This window comes from Podarcis melisellensis, assembly GCF_964234715.1.
Source record: "Podarcis melisellensis genome assembly, chromosome: 5".
NCBI classification, from domain to species: Eukaryota; Metazoa; Chordata; class Lepidosauria; order Squamata; family Lacertidae; genus Podarcis; species Podarcis melisellensis.
Window position 1 is genome coordinate 28236821 of NC_138537.1, and position 15131 is coordinate 28251951.

General features: G+C 42.8%; 1 protein-coding gene across 1 annotated transcript in view; it reads left to right on the forward strand.

Moving 5' to 3' along the window:
* Positions 1–3337: 3337 nt before the first annotated feature.
* Positions 3338–15131, forward strand: part of DNER (delta/notch like EGF repeat containing) — a 108896-nt gene continuing 97102 nt past the window's right edge. Inside the window, exon 1 of the mRNA XM_081910656.1 lies at positions 3338–3742. Coding sequence (XP_081766782.1) covers positions 3482–3742 — 261 coding nt within the window. The 5' untranslated portion in view covers positions 3338–3481. The remainder of the gene's footprint in view (positions 3743–15131) is intronic.

Sequence of the window (15131 nt, forward strand, 5' to 3'; positions counted from 1 at the left end):
AAATCCAGTCCTGATTTTCCTCCTAAATTTTATTAATTTCATGCAGCCCTGGGCTCCTTTGGGAAGAAGGGTGACATATACCAGTACATTTAATCAATGAATGAATAAACAGACAAATTTAGAAGGGGGAGGAATTCATCCCTTTTTTTGTAGCTACTGTTGTCAAAGGGTTGGGAGGCAAATTCTACTGCAAATCACTCAGAGATCTACCAGTATATCCCAATATATCTTCTATTGCTCATATTTATTCGTACCCACAAATTAATATATTTATTAGAAGTATGTGTGTGAAAGCACAATTGAGTGTTTGTGGTTGCTTGGGGTTCCGCTTGGCATAAACAAATGTGTCTTCGAGAGCCTGGGAAGACACGAGAGAACAATTCTCCTTCCCATCAAATGTGGTTTAGTGGACAGAGGACCTGGATGGGGAAGTCTGGACCTGGATTCAGATTTCACTTTTGCCATGGAGTGATAATGTGGTTTTGGCAAGCCCCTCTCCCTCTGCTTTCCTTCTTTAGATGAAAAAAGAAAGCAACACTGTTCTGATGGTGAATGCTGTTAAGAGAAACGGGAAGCCCTTTTGGAAATCAGAAGTTGTACCTAAATACTAGTAGTAAAACAAAACAAAACCTCTGCTGTTTTAATTGTTCTATTTTGAGGCTATCTTCATATAGAATTTCACCCTCAGTGAAATTCTACATTTAAGACTTCATGTCCAGAAGGGAGACTGTGTCTTTGGGACCCTGTGTGTCTGTACATATTGATATCATAACATTGCCAGAAATTGTGATGGTACTCAATAGCACAGAGAAAGAGGCTTGGGGTTCATGGGCATGTGAATACAAAGTTGAAAACTGAGTAACTTGATTTTTCTGCCTCCCTGTAATATTTTGTATGGAATTATTATTTTGGAATTATGGGCAGGGTACTTTTTAAGTGTTTAATTGCATTATGTTTATACTCTGTAAGCTGCCCTGGGACCTTCTGGTGAAGGGCAGGCAAAGAACAAAATAAATACTACTACTACTATTATTACTAATAATAATATGAACTGTAAGGCCAGTAGAGGGAGTCAGTGTGGCACCAAGTGAAAACTCGGCATACAAGGACTGGAAGACTTTGAGAAGTACTGTAATGGAAAAATGCATTGCCCTTCACATCAACTTGATTAGACTAGACTGTGATTAGTCTAGTAACAAATTCAATCTGAGCAATCAGTTTGGCTTAATTCAGGCAACACTTTCAGTTGCCGTCACACACAATACCGGGAAGTTGCTATTTTATATAAAAGCTGGCAATATGAAGCTGCCTTAGATCACTGCACTCAGTATTGTCTAACCAGTAGTGGTTCACCAAAATTTCAGGCAGAGGTCTTGACCAGCACCTGCTACCTAATTATTTAGGCTACAGATTAAACCTGGGGCCTTCTGCGTTGCCAGGCAGGTGCTCTACCATTGAGCTACAGCTCCTCCCTATAAATACTTAAATGCTCATTACATTTTGCAGAGGGCTGACCTCTCTTCCATGCTACCTACCATATGTCAACTACTCCAGTTCTTGCCATCTATTTCCATCACCCACTTACCGCCAGTTTCTCCATCCTGGTGAGCAGAGGCCAATATTTGATCTGGAGAAACGGCGCCAGCCCTCCTTTCACAGTGGCAGAATGAATGCTGGCTGGGGAGGTCGCCAACTCTCCTCCTGCCTAAGTTCCCCTCCCCATCACCACTGCAGATGTTGTTTCCACAAGCAAAGCAGCAGTTCTGAGTACATGCTAGCTTATGTAGCTTTGTTCTTGCACCACGTTTAGCGCAAAATGATACATGTGTGCAATTGTGCTTTTGCTGGCTCAGTAGGGCTAATGGGGCACTGCCCCACCAATCGCAGGATAACCCACCACCTCTACCTGTGAGGCAGCAGAAGTGTATGGCCCCAGAAATGGAGTTGCCATTGCGCCCACTTCTGAAGCCAGTTCCTGAAGAGGGTGGGATGCATTAGAAAACTGCTATCACTACCCAATTCCTTCTCTATTCAAAGATGGATGTTTTCCTGGGGTGGGAGAGGAGAGGAAACAATGCGTTGCCTATGTTTGGTTACCCTACTGGTGCAACTCAACTGATGTCCAGCTTCATTTTATTTTGACTTGTTTCGAGAGTGACAAGGAGACATAGTGCTGGCAGCTGGCGATTACGCAGATAACAAGTGGGTCAAAACGATGGCGTGCAGAATGCATTCTGATCGGGGTTCCAGCCGGCCACACTCTTTCTCAAGATACTCGTTTTCAACCAGCAATAATCGCGCCTCGAATTAACTTCATTACTCCTTTCATCCCCCACAACAGTCAGCATTCTGTTCACTGAGCATAACTAATCTTCTGAAATCTGTTTGGGGCTCCATCTCCACTCCCCCACCCCGAGGAGATTATTATGTACTTCTGCAAATCACTGAGGTTCCCCAAACCCCGCAACAACTTTCCTTTCGAAGGTGTATGGTGTCGACTTTTTAGCTACAGGACGATCCACGGTCTGAGAACTGAAGGATTTATACATACATAGGATTTATTTTTCTTTCTTAGACCCTGACTGACTGAGAATGCAAACCAGTCACACCTTTTCAAATTCGCTGGGGACAAGGACACCATATTCTGTGAGGCATGAATCCCGCTGCTGTTAAGGGACAGGGAAACGTCCACGCGCGTGTGTTTGCGTGTTTCACGGCCGCTTTAGGATGGGCTACAACTCAGAAGCAGGCGCCGGATGTCCTCAGGAAGAAGCCTCCGGGCTCCCCCTTTCCTGCCTCTTCTCTAGGCGCACCAGCTGGTTCCTTCGTGCGCCCACCTGAAGCCCACGAGGCCCACAGAGCTCCTCGCTCTTCCGACGAAAGAGGCACAGCAGCCAAGGACAGCCAGAAGAAATGGAGCCTGCTTTGCAAATCACACTCTCGTACTCATGGAGAGGAGGAGTTGTTGTTGTTCATTATTCTGCCCTCCCTCCACAGGGCTCAAAACAGCTTACATGGGTTTCCCGCCTTCCCGCCCTACCCCATCGTCACAACCACCCTGTGAGGTGGACTCTGGCTCCAAGGTCACCCAACAAGCAGGCTGAGGATTTGAATCCTGCCCAGCTGGCCCTTGTCGTCCTATTACCCCTCAGTGGCCTAATGGCGCCCAGGAGGTGACCTCTCCCACCAAGGACCCAGCTTGCCCGTGGGCGCGCGCGCGCGTCCCCGCCCTGCGCCCCTCATAGCGCCAGTGCGCTCTTGGCGGCGCTGCGTTCGGCGGGAGCGCCCTCTTCCGGCTGCCGCCGCCGCTGCCGCTTCTCCATGCCGGCCACTCCCTCCCCAGTCTCCGCCCGCGCGTTGCCAGAGCCGGGCAGCAGCTGAGGCGTCTCCTGCGCCTCGACTTCTTCTCTCCGGGAGCCGGAGAACCGAGACCCGGGCTCTCTTTTCGCCTTCGCCCCGGGAGCCCGCGGGAGCCGCCACCATGCCCCGCGCCGCCCCGCTCCTCCTGCTGCTCCTCAGCCTGGCCCAGCGCCGCGCCTGTCTCGCCGGGCCGACCGCCGCCGCGCCCCTCGACAGCCCCGCCGACCCCTGCCTCAGCCAGCCCTGCCGGAACAACGGCACCTGCTCCTCGGCGCTGGCTAAGCTGCCCGCCGTGCCTCACCGCCTGCCGCTGCTTTTCCTCTCGCCTCAGCCTGCCTATAGCTGCGCCTGCCCGCCGGGGGTCACCGGCAGCGACTGCCAGGTAAGCCCGGCGCGGAGACGTGCCTCACCGCCTGCGCCTTGCTGGCCGCCCGAGCCCTTCGGAGGCGCCCTGCCTGGCGAGCCTCCGGCTGCCATGTCTCCTTATCCCCCTCGCGATCTTGCCTGCTCTTTCCGCCCGTCTCATCTCTCGCCCTACCTTCTCCCACCCGTTTCCCTGGGTTTCCATCTGCTTGTGGATTCGCCGGATCCCCTCCTCCTCCCCCCCTCTTATCTCTCTGTGCAATTTCCCCCTCTTAACACTCGCTGGAGGAGAGATCTCCCTCTCTCCCTCTCCCATCTGATTCGTGCAGTCGCGTCTGGTTGCCTTATTAAGCCCCTCCATGCAGATCTCCTCCCCGACCTCCCCTCACTCCCAATTTCCCTGTCGATCTGGCGTTAAACAACTGCTTCGATGCCCCGGGCCGTTTCTCTCCAGCCCTCTCTAGTAGCGAGAGGGGTCCTCGGACATCTTGTCTGCGCGCGCACGGGCAGACCAGACGGCTGGGGCTCCGTGCGCCTCTTCGTCACTGCGGATGCGGGTGGCGGCGCCGGGAACGAGGGCAAAATGCTCGAGGGCTCACGACGAAGGGCATGATGGGCACCTTGAGGAGGTGCGCCCCCCATGGCTTTCGCATGTAGGTTATTAGGCTCGGTAAAGCTGAACTTGGTTTTCCCCTTCAGCGATGATGGGTTTTTGTGGTTGTCAGAATCGTAGGTCTCGATGGGTGAACCTTTCAAGCATTCTGCTAACTGTTGGTTGACTTAAACCAGAGCGATGTTTCTGCTGTGCTCAAGGTTAAATGTGAATATTTTAGTGTTGCTTTCTCTCGCCCGCCCCCCTTCTTTTGGAGAACAATTTCGGTACTTTTATTTACAGATCCTGCCCCTGTGCTTAATATACCAGTGGGGGGTTTTTTTGCCACTGTTGTCAAGATCAGGGTTTGTTCTTAGACTTCAAGTCGTTTTGTGGTTTGACTATCCGTTTAGTGGAATCGTCATGCGTTGGTAAAATATAACTTGAGCAGCTGCGTTTTTAAAAAAAATCAATTTCTTATTTATGAAGAATACAATGAAGGCTGAAAACTGCTTTGAAAGGCTTTACTACTAATCCCCATTTGCTCTGGTTTTTATTTATTATTTTTAATATACAGCTTTTAATCTTTTCCACTTTGGTAAAAAAAGAAGAAGATTATTACTATGTAGACTTAAAAATGGTGTACCTGCATCCCTTCCATGGGGGGAGAAAAGAAAAGAAAATGTCAGTTTGGTTTTATTTCATTGGATACAATCGGTGGAAGCTTCAGTCCTGTTCATACTTACTTGGAAAGACTCACTGAGCTCTGTTTAAAACATGCTTGGACTATTATGGAGAGGGCAATTTTTTCTGCATTTTTTTCTTCTTCATTTTAGGATGAACGGTAGAAGGGTCTGTGACCTTTCTTTTCTTTTCTTTTTCCAGAGGGGTAGCTGTTGCAGTAAAAAGATCAAGAGTGTCTTGTGACACCATAAAAACTAACTAATTTATTATGTTACATGCTTCTGTGTAAACTACCTTCCACTTCATCTGATACATGAAGGATTATCCTGAGTCAGGTGCCATGATACACTTTCTCATTTATTTATTTATTTATTTATTTATTTATTTATTTATTTATTTATTTATTTAAAAGAAACACACCAGCACCAAAGCTGTAGCATCTGTGGATGCAGGGAGGACGAAAGCGTTGGAGATTTAAAACAAACAACCCCCTGCAACGCAGATATTGCTTATTGAACTTATTAGGGAATAATTCTTGAGAGAGACGGAAAGAAAGTTACGCGTTTTGTTTTAGAGTGCATCTCTTGCCTCCTTTCAGCCATGTGAGTCCACCACATTGTGTCAAATCAATTAGATTTAAGTGAATTAACTGGAATATATTTTTTTTACCTAGTTTAGCAGTCTCATTAACAAGAGTTTGACTGTTCACAGGATGTCTTGTGTGCTAGGAGAGAGAGAGAGACCAGTGTGGTTGGTGCTGCCTGCTGATGGCTATATACTGTAATATATGTGACACAGATAAATTGTTCTTCTAAATGCCAGAACAGCCTAATGTTGATTTGCAAAGGCCTGGAACACGGCTGGCCCAAAACATTTCGGCATTGGAGGTGAACTGGGAAGAAGGAATGAGTGAGAACGGGGTGGGAATCAAAGCAACCTTACCCGACAGTTGAAGTGGGGATCAAAGTCCATCACTGCAGGGAAAGGGGCCTACTCTGAATCATGCCAGGTGGGTGCAGAGCCCAAGAGACTCCAGAGGGCATCCTCTAGTGTTGGGAAAAGACCAGCAGTGCCTCCAATTCACCAAGAGGTCTCTAGAGCAGTGTTTCCCAACCTTGGGCCTCCAGCTGTTTTTGGACTACAACTCCCATCATCCCTAGCTAGCAAGACCAGTGGTCAGGGATGATGGGAATTGTAGTTCAAAAACAGCTGGAGGCCCAAGGTTGGGAAACACTGCTCTAGAGGTTTCATTGCACAGCAGCCTCTTGGCGAACAGGAGGTACTGCTGATGGTCTCTCCCTGGAGACAAAGCATCTCCTATTAGCCAGGAGGCCACTGTAGAGGCAGCATTGTGGAGCTGCCTAGGGGAAGCAGATCTGACCTCCAAGGATTGTGCCATAGCTGTCCTTGCCCCATTGCAGAGGCAGTAGCAGTGGGTGATTCATTTTTTGGAGGCCTGATCTGTTGCCCACTTGCTTCCAAAGATGCTTTCAGCCTATTCAGAAGCGCTTGGATAAACATCACCATGCAGATGGAACATGGTATTCAGATGCTCACCTATTTCAACAGCATAAGTAATGCTTTTGCCTGTTGATCTCTCTTAAATGCTTTTAACTTTGTCTGTATAGGGTCCAATAAGTTGTTATGGGGTGTGTGTGTGTGTGTGTGTGTGTGTGTGTAGAAACATATCAGACAGCTTTTGTTTGCTCAGGCTAAGTTTGTCCATAACTAGTAAGCTGTAAATCCATAATTCAGTCATCAGGATAGTTTAGTTTTGAAGGTATTGATGGGACAGCAGAAATAATGACAAATTTTTATTTAGAAGAAGATGGAAACCCCAATAAAGGAATTACAACCACATTGCAATAGTTAGATGGCATCTCTAGGACAGATAAATGCTTAAATGCACATCTCTCTCGTCCCACCCCAATATCTATAATAGTATCACAAGAATTGTATCTGTTTGCAGTTTACTTTTTGGGAACTGGGGTTCAGAGTAAGAGGCAATTTCATCTAAAAATTTGGTAGCTAAAGCAAAACACTCTGCAGCAGGCTATTGTTAAAATAGCCACAGTGTATAACAAATTTGGATGCATTTTATAGCACTGTTGGAAGGAGAAACAAGAATGATGACACAGTAGATGCATTCAATATATAAATATTTTAACAGAGATTGTTATTGGTTTTCAACAAATTATAATCACAACACAAAGTTCTTCTTTGTACCACCCCACTCCTTTCTGGGACAGATGATCAATTTATCATGTCCTGCCACAACCGTGTTTGTGAACTCTGTGGATGCTAGTTGCTGGAATGTTTGTTAGAAAATCTTATGAACGGCTACCATATATTTCAACAAAGTCATCCGCATCATGTGTGCTGTTCCAAGGTGTGCACCCTTTTTGTCAGTTTTTCTGTTATAGCAATTGTCCATACAGTCTGTCTCTATCATGTGATTTGTAGATGTTCAAGTCCTTTCCAATTCTGTGTGCCATGTTGGGAGTCATGCTGCCACTGAGAGAAAAGTAGTAAGTTCCTTGTATTGTAAATTGAGCTGGTCTTCTTTGAATATTGCCAGTAAACCCAGACTTGGATTACAGTGTACCTGCTAGTTTGTAATATTGCTTATTTCTATAAATGCTCTTTCCCAGAATGGCTGCACGTGTTCACATATGTTCACACTTATGGAATGTCATACCAACTGTGTTACACCCTCTTCAGCACATTGGCGAGGATGCTTTCTTAACAGAGTAAAATGACATCTATATATGAACTTAAAAGTGTGTTCAGAATATTTAAAAAGTACGCAGCTCTTTTCTACCAGTATGGCCAATCTTGCCTGACTTTATAGAAAAGTTGCAAGCAATCAGTTGCTGTGGCAACTGGTGTCTGTCTAGAGCAGAAGAAAATCCATGCAACTTGTTGCTGCGCATCATTTTTGGGGGTACATGTATTAGGTAGTGTATCCTTTTTTTTAGTTGTGTGCCATCAAGACAAATCCAGTAATCCAGTAATCTGTCCTTTGCAGGGATGTGTGTGTTACTGTTTTTGTTTGTTATTCTGTTGTACATTTTTGTATTTTTATGTTGTAAACTGCCTTGTGATCCTTGGATGAAGGGCTGTATAGAAATTTAATGAATAATTAAATAAACATAAACCTATGTGTTACATGGTAACATGTGTGAGGAACAAAGCGACCATTTCCTGCTGTACCAAATTACAGTGGTACCTCGGTTTACAAACTTAATCTGTTCCGGAAGTCTGTTCTGAAACCAAAACCATTCTTAAACTGAGGCGCACTTTCCCTAATGAGGCCTCCTGCCGCCGGTTCCCTTCCACCGTTCGGATTCTTAGACTGAGGTAAAGTTCTCAAACCGGGACACTTTTTCTGGTTTTGCGGAGTTTGTAAACCAAATTGTTTTTAAACCAGATTGTTCTTAAACCAAAGTACCACTGTATAAGTTTAAACTCCAGTGCAATTATTTACACGTATTTCCCTCAGGAGGAATGCTTTTAAAAGACTGCTGCTGTGCAGTTGAGATGAGCAGCCTTAGTGTAAAGGCTGTATCCTGGAGGGAAAAGGCTGTGCTTGAATTGGCCCTAAATGATCCAAAAAAACAATTATTATATACAGCAGCCAGGCAGCTGTGCATGGAAGCCTTCCTGACCAGCCTTTCCAACTCATGGTGTATAGGACAGCAGTCTTAATGTGTTAAGTTGGGTGACCATGGCCATGGCCAAATTAAAATGAGTTGCTTTTTCCTATTTCTGATTTCTTGAAATAACTTGATTAAAAAAATAATCATTCTGTTGCGGTTCGTTTCAAACCCATCACTGAAACTTTCAGATTCATTTTCATGTAGCTGATTTATCAGTTGTGTTTTGATTTTATGCATAGAAATAGGCTGTGCAATTAATTGACATCTTCAGCTTTGTTTTGCTGAATGCTTAAACCCTCTCTGCCTTCTGTGGTTTGGCATTGCTACAGACACTGAGGAACTTGCCTCCTGTTCTGTTTCAGAAATAATGAATTCCTGGAACGGCTTTCTGTGTCACCAGCACTTGTCTTTAAGGCTGCAGTCCTTCAGCCACTTACTCCATGCCACTGAAAATTGGCAATAATATTTCAAGTTAATGGATTTGAGTACTACCATGTATTACCATTCTTATGCCCTGCCACAAAATGTGACAGCCACCGTTTCCTGTTTCATTCATTTCTATGTGCCATGTCCTACTGACAGATGGTATGCCATTTCTTTGTAGTGGAATGTGTGTTCTGCTTTGCGCTGTTTGTGAATAAGACTCATATACTACAGATATACTTTTAAAAAAAAAGTTTTACTTTGTCAGCCATTTGCCAAGATTTCAACCAAAACATGGTACTCCAGGTTCAAATTTAAATTCTTTCTCCTGTTAGAATTGAAACATTGGTTATCTCTCATGTTGTCAGTAACATGCTACGTATTCGGCTGTGGTTGCCTTCCCATGGAATGCAATTCTGTTGGCAGCATGGATCTTCTTCCCTTCCCTCCCACACAGGCCCTGTGCACCTGGGAGAAGCATTTGTGAGAAGAATGGGAAGTCCCATTGTGGAAGTCTGCTTGGACGATGCTTGAGGTCTCCCAATGTACTTAATGCACTGTATATTTAATTGTTTTATTCTCATTGCCACCCATAATGTGTTCTTCTGCTTTCGGGTTTTGATCATTTCTGACTCCTGCTTTCAAGTTCTCGCATTTCCTCATAGGAACCTAAGTCCACCTAGCTCAGCATTGTCTATCCTGAATAGCAGTGGCTTCCCAGGGTTTCAGATGGGGACTATCTGGAGATGCTGGAGACTGAATCTGGGACCTTCTGCATACAATGTAGATGGTCTACTACTGAGCTATGGCCCTTCCCCTTCTTGACCATCAATACTTTCTTTTTATTCTATGTTCCACATTTTCTTTTTTTTATATACATTTTTATTAGTTTTTACATATATTTTCCAAACATCTCATCTCATCTCATCTCATCTTATACAACATTTTGGCCTGAGATTTCCACCAGCCGCGTCTAATGATTTTCAAACCTCATCTCTTAATCTTACATTTGTTATCCTAACTATTACTTTTAATAATCCATAACTTAAAATCCATTCTCATGAATCTTTTCTGCAATATTTCATATAGTTCTCCTTACAAAACTTCTCGTAGTCCTACAAGCATAGTCAGTTGGTTACAATTGTCTTTCAGATAACTCAGATATTTACTGCAATCTTTCAAGAATTTCTAGTCCTGCTTGTTTCGAATTCTCCCTGTCATCTTATCCAATTCTGCGTAGTCCATCAATTTCATCTGCCATTCCTCTTTCGTTGGTAGTTTTTCCTGCTTCCATTTCTGTGACAATAATACTCTTGCTGTAGTTGTCGCATGTAAAAACAGTTTTTTATCTTGTATTTTAATGTCAGTACCTACAATACCAAGTAAAAATGCTTCTGGTTTTTTAAAATAAATTTATATTTCAACATCTTTTTCATCTCATTATAAATCATTTCCCAGTTTCTTACATTCCCACCACAGATGATCAAAAGTGCCTTCCTTTCCCAACATTTATTACTTATTTTATAAATTTTAGCTAATTTCACCTCTGTAATATACCATCTATACATCATTTTCATTACATTTTCTTTCAAAGCATTGCATGCAGTAAATTTTGTTCCTTCTTTCCATAATTTCTCCCAGTCTTTTAGCTGTATATTATAACCAGAGTCTTTGGCCCAATGTATCATAACCGACTTAGCCTCTTCATCTTTCAGATGCCATTCCAACAGCAATTTATACATTTTTGACAATGTCTTAAATTTGTTATTTAATATTTCCATTTCAAATTTTGACTTAGTGTAACCAAATCCATTTTTCTTTAAATCTTCTTTATAAATTTCATTAATTTGGCAGGAGTGCCAATCATTTACATATTCTTTTACCTCTTCATAAGGTTTAATATTCCGATTATTTCCCTCTTCTTTTACTAACTTTTCATATGTGGCCCAATTTTTACTCATATTTATCTTTTGTACACTCATAGCTTCCAAAGGTGACAACCACCATGGTGTTTTATGTTCTAATAGGTTTTTTATACCTATCCCATATTTCATATAGAGATCTTCGGAATATGTGGTTTCCAAATCCTTTATGCACTTTTGTTTTGTCATACCATAAATATGCGTGCCAACCAAACCTATTATCAAATCCTTGTTCCATCTTTTCTGTCAGTATCCTTCAACTCACCAACTCATAGGAACATGTTCTGTTTATAGTCATCATCCCTCCACTCTGTGTGTTCCATTCATATGCAATACTCTGCCTTCTGCCATATGGATGGCTTTATATTTGGGAAACTTTGTTCCCAGGGGCTGAACACAGGCCTCTCTATGCTGCCCCTTGGGATGTGCCCCTCCACCGGCCACAACTTCTCACTGGGTATGCTCCATGCCTTGCTTTTGCTTGGCTGGAATGTGTTCCTGACCTGGGATAATTCCTCTTGCTTGCTTGGATAGAAATTAGTGTGTGTGTATATAGAAACTAACAGACTTGGTGGAGATGGCAAAATTAACATGTTTAATCAGAAAATAGTCATTGTTAACATTTGTTAAAGACTGGAAACCTCTCATATATATATATATATATATATATATATATATATGCTTTCGTAGATTTTCACGGGTACAGGAATGCAGGTTTTGGTGTCCTCGGGTGTCTTCCCGTGTAAAAGTTGGGGTGTCTAGGCGACGTTTCGACGAGGTCTCACTCGTCATCTTCAGGCTGGTGCTTTCGGCTTCTTGTTACTGGAACAGAGCAGGATCTCAGTGTTTGAGTTCCTATAAATACTGTTGAGGGGGTGTGGTGTATAGCCTCCAATGTTCTGGGCAGAGAGGAAGTTCCCAGGCTAGTGTGCCTTTTCTTCTTTTGTTCCTTAATTACTTGAGGGATATCTTGAGTGATTTCTTGAGTGATATCCTGAGTACCACTTAGGTGGGTCATTAGGTGTGGATTAGTTGCTAAAGTCTTTGTGTCTTGACCTCTTGAACTTTGTGAAGAGTTTTTCTGAGAAGATGGCTGTACTGCACTTAGTTGTGCTCTGGCTTGGCTTCGTGTATAGGGGCGAGCTGTGGTTTTGTGGCCTGTGTCAGCCAGATCTGTGTAGGGATTGCAGGGGGGTGCAGCATCCGGAGGTGCCACCATGGTTTGGCTACTGGATGGTGTCTGTAATTTATCTGTGGAGAGGGTCTGGGTTTGGGTCTGGTGTGGTTGATTGGTGATGGCGTTCTGTGTGCCTCTGGATCTGGTGTCAGTTTTTGTGGGGAGGGCTAATTTCCAGATGTCTGGCAAGCGGGATGTGTCGTCACGCTTGTTCATGTTGTGAGGGTGTTTCTCTATCTCGATGGCTTCCATGATTATTCTCTTGTGGTGATGTTCCATGTTAAAGAGCAATTTGGAATCTGCAAAATTAATTTCGTGTCCTGTTTCTTTCATGTGTTGGAAAAGAGAGGAAGTTTTTTCTTCTTTTTTGACGGCATTCTTGTGTTCTGCGATACGTGCATTTATTCGTCTGTTTGTTTGTCCAATGTACGTGGCTGGGCAGACTTTGCAGGGTATTTCATAGACCCCTTGGTTTTCCAACTGGATTTTATCCTTGGGGTTTCTGAGGATATTGGCTATTTTTTGGTTGGTGCAAAAGGCTGCTTTGATATTGTGTTTATGGAGGATTTTGCTAATTTTATCTGTAGTGCCCTTGATATAAGGAAGGAGGGCCATGCCATTGTTTTCTTCTGTGTCTTGGTTTTTGGGGGGTGTTTCTTTTTGGATTAGCTTCGTAACCCTGTTTTGCTGGTATCCATTGGCAATTAACACATTTGAGAGATTCTGTAACTCAGTTGTCAAGTGGTCTTTGTCAGCCAGGCGTTTGGTTCTGGAGATGAGAGTCTTGGCTACGGAGTTTATTTATTTATATATATATTTGCGTGAAGAAGAAAATGAAATAAAGATATTTGGATTTGAGGATTAAAGTTAATGTTTATTTATAGAAAGTGGCTTTGTTGGGTGTTGGATTGAATGAAGTGAGTATTGTTTTTATATACCAATATAGCAGACAGATGAAGAATAGGAAGTTCTTTACTTTCTGAATATTTTTTTCTATCTTTCTCTTTTAACTTCTTTTCTTTCTTTCTTTCTTTCTTTCTTTCTTTCTTTCTTTCTTTCTTTCTCTCTCTCTCTCTCTCTCTCTCTCTCTCTCTCTCTCTCTCTCTCTCTCTCTCTTTTCTTCCCTCCCCCTTTTTATTGTATTTAGATAAAAATCTTGGTTTGGTTAAAAATGGGAAACGATATTAAGTTTGTATTTTTTTCTATAAACCTTAATAAAAGGCTTTATTTTTTAAAAAAACCCTCTGACCTCTGACCTCTTTCACATTGCTGCACCCACTTTCGCTTGGGGTTACACCCATGTTTTGTATCTGGTCCTCCCATCACTGGTATGTGGCCCTTTGAACATCAGCCGAAAGGGAATGCAGCCTTTGGACTGAAAAGGTTTCTCAAGTGTTGGTTTAAAATCAGTGGTGTCCAAACTTTTTTCAAAGAGGGCCAGATTTGATGAAGTGAAGGGCCGAGAGGGCCGCCCAAAGTTGTTGAGGTTTTGTAGGATTTTACCCCAGAAAGTAAACTGCCAACGGGGGCCAGATTTGGCCCCCAAAACAACCTTTAGACATGCCTGGTTTAAATGAACACTAAAGATACAACTCTTTTTTCTTCAATGTTTCCCTCTTATCTCCTCCTCTATTTCTGTACCCTTTGTTACACCTTCCTAATTTCTGTCATCTTCACACTTTGAGCAGAGTATTTTATGTAAAACGTTTAGTTTTTTTAAAATTAAAAAATAGTTCTTGGTGGTTGTTTTTTAAAAAGAAGTAGTAGTACTGTATAAATCATCACATACTTTCCCCCTTCTATGGTTCGGTATTGCATCTAGAGATGATTTCTGATAGTGGAGTACTGTTTTCATTATAAACCCTAATTTAATTTTTGGGTGATAATGGGCTTCATTTCTATTTGTACTTCAAGGTCAGATTGTATTCAAATATTTACACTTTTGGACTATTCATGTAGAAACTTCTGCAGACTAATGTTCAAAACCCCTAATAATTTAATCTTATGAGAGAGAGAGAGAGAGAGAGAGAGAGAGAGAGAGAGAGAGAGAGAGAGAGATAGAGAGAGAGAGAGAGAGAATTTCTGGATTACTCATGCTTTTCTATATATTGTTGGACACATCACACTCCTAGCAATTGAGAATAGGAAGGATTTAATTTCCTGTACTGACAGACTCGGGCTGTAATCTAGGGGGCTGCTCATTTAACTCCATGGCACCAGCTTTTAAAATAATTTGCAATGCAGTACAAACAGCTGCTGCCAGTGGAAGAGTCAGAATACCCACTTTCCATATCTTAGCCCTTATGTATGACTGAAAAGAATCTCATGGCTTAAGAAATTTGACTACATTCATGAACTTTGATGGTCCAACTCTCACTTTATCTTCCTCTGCTGCAAGACCATAGATTTATTTGAGCTGAAATGGGACCTCTTTTGTTGTTCAGTATCCAGCAGGTATTTCCTCATTAGGTCTGTTGCATTACTGAGACCTAAACTTAGTGGTGAAAAGCCAAAATAATAATAATAATAATAATAATAATTCTTCTTCTTCTTCTTCTTCTTCTTCTTCTTCTTCTTCTTCTTCTTCTTCTTCTTCTTCTTCTGCGATAACTCATAGCCGAGTAAGATTGTCTTCCATGAACACAGTTTTAACAATGAGTCCTTAAGTGACTGGAGGCCAATTCTGGATCCACATGTCCTTCCACAGTGGGGACATAGGTTTCTGGGCAGGAGTTGATCACGGTGAGGGTTTGTCAAGCATGCCTTCCTATTAGCATGTTTCCAAAATAACATAAACTTAACCTCATGGCTTTTATTCAGTGGCTTTCATGTGAATCAAACAGAACTACCAGCCAGCCAGTAGGGTCCAAACTGAACTGTAGCCAGGCCTGTATGAAAATGGAGTGGAGACCAGCTTCAAAATGCAGAATAGCATTCAAAACACATGCCAG